This window comes from Lactuca virosa, chromosome 5, assembly GCF_052849685.1.
Source record: "Lactuca virosa cultivar CGN04683 chromosome 5, Lactuca_virosa_CGN04683_v6, whole genome shotgun sequence".
Lineage (NCBI taxonomy): Eukaryota > Viridiplantae > Streptophyta > Magnoliopsida > Asterales > Asteraceae > Lactuca > Lactuca virosa.
Window position 1 is genome coordinate 81,156,413 of NC_136430.1, and position 4,930 is coordinate 81,161,342.

General features: G+C 37.1%; 2 protein-coding genes across 2 annotated transcripts; both read left to right on the plus strand.

Moving 5' to 3' along the window:
• Nucleotides 1-202: 202 nt before the first annotated feature.
• On the plus strand, nucleotides 203-3,129 carry EMB2444 (RNA-binding (RRM/RBD/RNP motifs) family protein). The gene is made up of 9 exons (XM_079053506.1): nucleotides 203-411; nucleotides 1,032-1,080; nucleotides 1,249-1,337; nucleotides 1,459-1,515; nucleotides 1,629-1,691; nucleotides 1,774-1,839; nucleotides 1,938-2,024; nucleotides 2,165-2,258; nucleotides 2,478-3,129. Exons 1-9 carry the CDS (start codon nucleotides 307-309, stop codon nucleotides 2,981-2,983), a joined length of 1,116 nt encoding a protein of 371 aa, XP_078909632.1. The 5' UTR covers nucleotides 203-306; the 3' UTR covers nucleotides 2,984-3,129.
• Nucleotides 3,130-3,577: 448 nt separating this feature from the next.
• On the plus strand, nucleotides 3,578-4,403 carry LOC145115677 (oleosin G-like). The gene has a single exon (XM_079052026.1). It carries the CDS (start codon nucleotides 3,674-3,676, stop codon nucleotides 4,166-4,168), a length of 495 nt encoding a protein of 164 aa, XP_078908152.1. The 5' UTR covers nucleotides 3,578-3,673; the 3' UTR covers nucleotides 4,169-4,403.
• Nucleotides 4,404-4,930: the final 527 nt, after the last annotated feature.

The following is a 4,930-nucleotide window of genomic DNA, read 5'->3' on the forward strand; positions in this document are numbered from 1 at the left end:
TTGGTCAAAATTGCACGTTTAATCCCTAACTTTATGTATGTAAGGGACGAAAAATGCAACAAAATCAAACCACAGGGACGATCCGAGTACAAAAAAAACTTAGGGACCAAACGTGCAATTTTAACCAAACCATAAGAACGATTTTAGTAATTTACTCTTTTTTTTTTATTTTAATACATTCCGTACAAATGGCACACAAATCACTATTGGGAAATTAAAGTGATCTTCCAAAAACTAGGGTTTTAGAAATATTTGGGTCCGGTGGAGGTTGGAGGGGTTCAAGCAGCAAACTGATAGAAGAGGAATATGACGACTAGAATAGCTCCTGGTGTAGGGGCGAACTTGCTAGGTCAACACTCGGCGGAGAGGAACCAAGACGCCACTGCGTACGTCGGCAACCTTGACCCTCAGGTACTTTCACGCTTGTTTTCTATCATCTTTACTGTCGATTTGAATAATTTTTGTACTCGAAGAATTGTTACTCCAATGGCCAAGTCGAACGGGTCCAATTTCTGGAATATAGATCCATCCAATAAACAAAGGAGATACGTTCTGTACATTTAAGTAGATGATTATAATTTTTCCGTTGACCTAATCCTTTTGGAAAAATTCACCTTTAACAAGAACAGCTTTGACATGGTCTCTATAGTGAATAAGCTAAAGCTAGCAGGAAAGGAACAAATAAAATATCAAACGGGGTCTGGTTGTCAAACTCTTATTGCCATCTTCATTTATGTTTGCTTGTCACAATAATCGAACTTGGAACTAAAATTGAATTGACTTGAAATGGAAGCTACATTCACCTATTAAGTTACAAAGCAGGAATTTCAAAATGAACAAGAAGTTACCAAGGGCAATGTTTGATCTAAAAAAAGTCTGAGTGTGTATATCTTTTCAAACAGACGGATCACTTGATTTTTTCTATTTGATGGATGGATGAGCTTTATATCATACTCTTTGTGGTTTTTTTTTTTCTTAATATTCTTAATTTTTTAGTAATATTGATGTTTCTTATGTCTTTCTTTTTTCAGGCAACAGAAGAGCTATTATGGGAGCTATTTGTTCAAGCTGGTCCAGTTGGTAAGTTCCTACTTCCTATCTCTATAGTACCAAAACAAAACACATCTGTGGTTTAAGAAAAATCATTTTGTATTATCTTTTTTTTTGTGTGGTTTAATTAGTGCTTAAACAAAGCATACAAAGGTTAATCTTGAATTTGTATTTATATCTGTTCTTCTTATTCTTCAGTCAACGTGTATGTTCCTAAAGATAGAGTAACTAATCTCCACCAAGGCTATGGCTTTGTAGAGTTCAGAAGTGAAGAAGATGCTGATTATGTAAGTAGTGCTTATTGCTGTAATTCTTCTGTCAATCTAGTTGTGAATGATTAAGAGTCATAATAATTACAAAGATTGGCTAACAATTGGAATTAATATCTAAAGATGTTAAAATTTGCAGGCAATAAAAGTTCTAAACATGATCAAGCTGTATGGGAAGCCAATACGAGTGAATAAGGTAGACTTGAATGTTTCACAAAAGAAATTTCTTTAGGCTTCTTATTCTTTTCAAAGGTGCATAAAAATTCTTGAAAAATGTTTTTATTTTTTAAATTCTGTTTTCCACTGCAGGCATCACAAGATAAGAAGAGCTTGGATGTAGGAGCTAACCTTTTTGTTGGAAACCTGGATCCTGTAAGCTTCTTCATTATAACATGAATTTTCTGTGGATGAATAAATTTTTATGAGTTGTGACTTACTGCAATACTTTTTGCAGGATGTAGATGAAAAACTTCTTTATGATACTTTCAGTGCTTTTGGAGTCATTGTTACAAACCCCAAGGTAATTAATTATACTAACTCACCATGTTGTTTGCTCTTATAAAGGTATACATTATACTAATAATTCATAAATTTGAAATAACAAATTATTTTTTGCAGATCATGAGAGATCCTGAGACAGGGAATTCTCGTGGATTTGGATTCATTAGCTATGATTCTTTTGAGGCTTCAGACGCAGCTATCGAGGTACTTTCTATCATTATCTTAATGTTTTCTAAAATCTTGGATCTTTATATACGACATCTTTGATTAAAATATAGTTACAAAATAAGTATACTTGAAAGCTGATTGTTGCTAATTTTATTTGTGTGTTTTTTATTATCCAGTCAATGAATGGACAATATCTATGCAATCGTCAGATAACAGTGTCATATGCTTACAAGAAAGACACAAAAGGAGAGCGCCATGGTACCCCTGCAGGTAACACTTCCTTGTCCCTGTTTCTTTTTTGATAGCAATGCACTTTATTCCTTCCACTAATATAGGCAATGTACTTTATTTTTTAACCATAATTGCAATTTTTTTTACTGATAATAGCAATGTGCGTTATTTTATACATATAATAGCAATGTATGTGATTTTATACATTTTGTCAAAAAAGTAACACACTCATTTGGTAATAATTGATTGTTTGTGCAGAGAGGACACTGGCAAGCAGTAATCCAACAACCCAAAAAAGTAGGCCCCACACATTGTTTGCAAGTGGACCTCCGACACTTGTTCAACCAACCGGTGGAGCTCCGGTTCCTCCACGCCCGTTTGTCAACGGAGCGGTTCCTCCGGTCACAACTATTCCGGCCATCCGCCCCCTACCACCACCTGCACAGCTCTACCAACCCATGCAAATGTCTGTTCCACCACCACAATGGCAGCAGCAGATGGGCCAGCCTCCTCAAGGCATGCCACCACAACACCTCCAACAGTTCAGGCCGCCGCCCCCACCTACTATGTCACAACAACCTTCAAACATGCCTCAGCAGTTCAGGCCGCCTCCACCGCCAGCAGGTATGTCCGGTCAGCAAATGTGGAGGGCACCACCGCCTCCTCAACAGCTCACCGGAGGCCATGGTCACCCTCCTATGATGCAGATGTCAATGCCGCCACCACCACCCAATGCACAACAGCCACCTCCTCCCTCTGGTTGAAACTTGTATACTAAAATGTCAGATTTTTTTAGACTCAGAGGGATTTGTTTTTTGTTTGGTTCTTGTATGTTATCATATTATATTTTGTTACTATTTTAAGTTCCAAAGGTTTTAGGAGTTTAACTATTTTAGTTTGAGTTATATAACTTGCTTATTCCATTTGAATTATTGCTTTCATAAGAAGAAAAAGGCAATAACTATCTCATAAGTCATCAAAATATGTTATTATGAAAATCTTTACATAAGGTTAAATTGCTAAAAAGTACAGTATTTTAGTTTCAACGGACAAAATATGATCATATTACCTAATTTTGAATCCATAATCAAAATAATTATTAAAACCCCCAACATTCGACGTCTCTTAAATTAAAATCCCTTTTTATTTTCTTTATGTGTATTTGTTTAACATTAATCAGATTAAGTTTAACTTTATTTTAGTTATTGTTTGAGAATTACTTTTAACTTTTATATGTGATTAAACAATTATATTATATAAAAGATAAAAAGACATCGTTAAAAATGACAATAAGCTCATGTGATCTCATCCCACGTGTTGTTTTGCATGCCTTTTGATCACTTTACGTGTCCCAAACCTCTTTACCACATCAAAACCCTCTTTTCTTCTCACTTCTTTTTCTCTCTCTCTCTCTCTCTCTCTCTCTCTCCAAACCTACCTTGAAACCCTCAACAATGACCGATAGAAACAACGTCGTCGGACAACACCAACGACCACCAAGACCCACCACCAGCGGCGATGGAGGACCATTCATCCGCAGACTCCGTCAACACTCCCTCAACTCGACCCAACTCATGGGAATAATGACTCTTGTAATCTCCGGCGCCATCTTGCTCCTCCTCACCGGCGTCACCATCACTGTTGCCGTCGTCGGAGTCATCTTCTTTGCACCTCTCATCATCCTCACCAGCCCCATATGGGTCCCAATCGGCACTCTCCTCTTCGTAGTCGTCGCTGGCTTCCTCTCGGTTTGCGGGTCTGGTCTGGCCGCCGCCGCAGCCGTATCGTGGTTGTACAAGTATTCCAGAGGGTTGCATCCAGTCGGTTCAGACCGGGTTGACTATGCGAGGAGCCGGATTGCTGATACTGCGAGTCATATGAAGGATTATGCGAGGGAATACGGTGGGTACTTTCAGGGTAAGGTGAAAGACGCAGCTCCCGGTGCTTGAAGGTGGTGCAAACCGGTCGGAAACATGAAGAACAGTCGGACAGATGGCTGACCGGATTGTTCGTCTTTTATTTCGTATTTTTACGTTGTGTTTTTTTTTCTTTGTCCAGTGTTTGAAAAATCAAAATCATGTGTTGTGTATGCTATAACAATGTGTACCTCCTGCAGTAAGGGTTGTATATTTGACAAACTTCTTTATTTTGTGGTTAACAAGATGAAATTTGATTGGTAACAAATGACGAGTGGTAGTATAAAATTTTATAAATTGTGATCGATAATGTCATCGTATAATTTGTTCTAAAACTCATTTTATTATATAAATCAATAATAAATTAAACATTTAACCATAATAAAATTGAACGCAGGTAGCTAGGTACTGCGTAATATTAAAAGAAGCGTGTATCTAAGAGACCTTAGTGGAGTTGGTGTAATTTGTGTATATTTAATGAGACACATAAACACTTTGTGAAATTTATAAACATTTTCAGAATTTATGCCTATTTTTACAAAAGAAATAACACGTACCCTAGTTGATAGATTGATAATCAGAGGGTTCATTTTACAGTTTTTACTTCAAAACCTAAGATATGTTTGGATTAGTCACGGTTTTCAGACCTCATATATGCTCAGACTAGTTCTAGTGGCGAGTCTAGAACTGAAAATCACGTGGTTCCCTAACCAAGTTCAAGCGGGCCGATTCAATAGAAAAATCAGGTTCAACAGAGTTATTTCAACCGAAAAAACAACCAATTCGGTATGTATA

Excerpts from the sequence above, each read along its gene's own strand:
- EMB2444 (XM_079053506.1), top strand. The coding sequence starts at position 307 with ATGACGACTAGAATAGCTCCTGGTGTAGGGGCGAACTTGCTAGGTCAA. Across the intron at positions 412-1,031 it reads TCGGCAACCTTGACCCTCAG|GCAACAGAAGAGCTATTATG; the intron begins GTACTTTCACGC and ends TTCTTTTTTCAG. Across the intron at positions 1,516-1,628 it reads AGCCAATACGAGTGAATAAG|GCATCACAAGATAAGAAGAG; the intron begins GTAGACTTGAAT and ends TTTCCACTGCAG.
- LOC145115677 (XM_079052026.1), top strand. The coding sequence starts at position 3,674 with ATGACCGATAGAAACAACGTCGTCGGACAACACCAACGACCACCAAGA.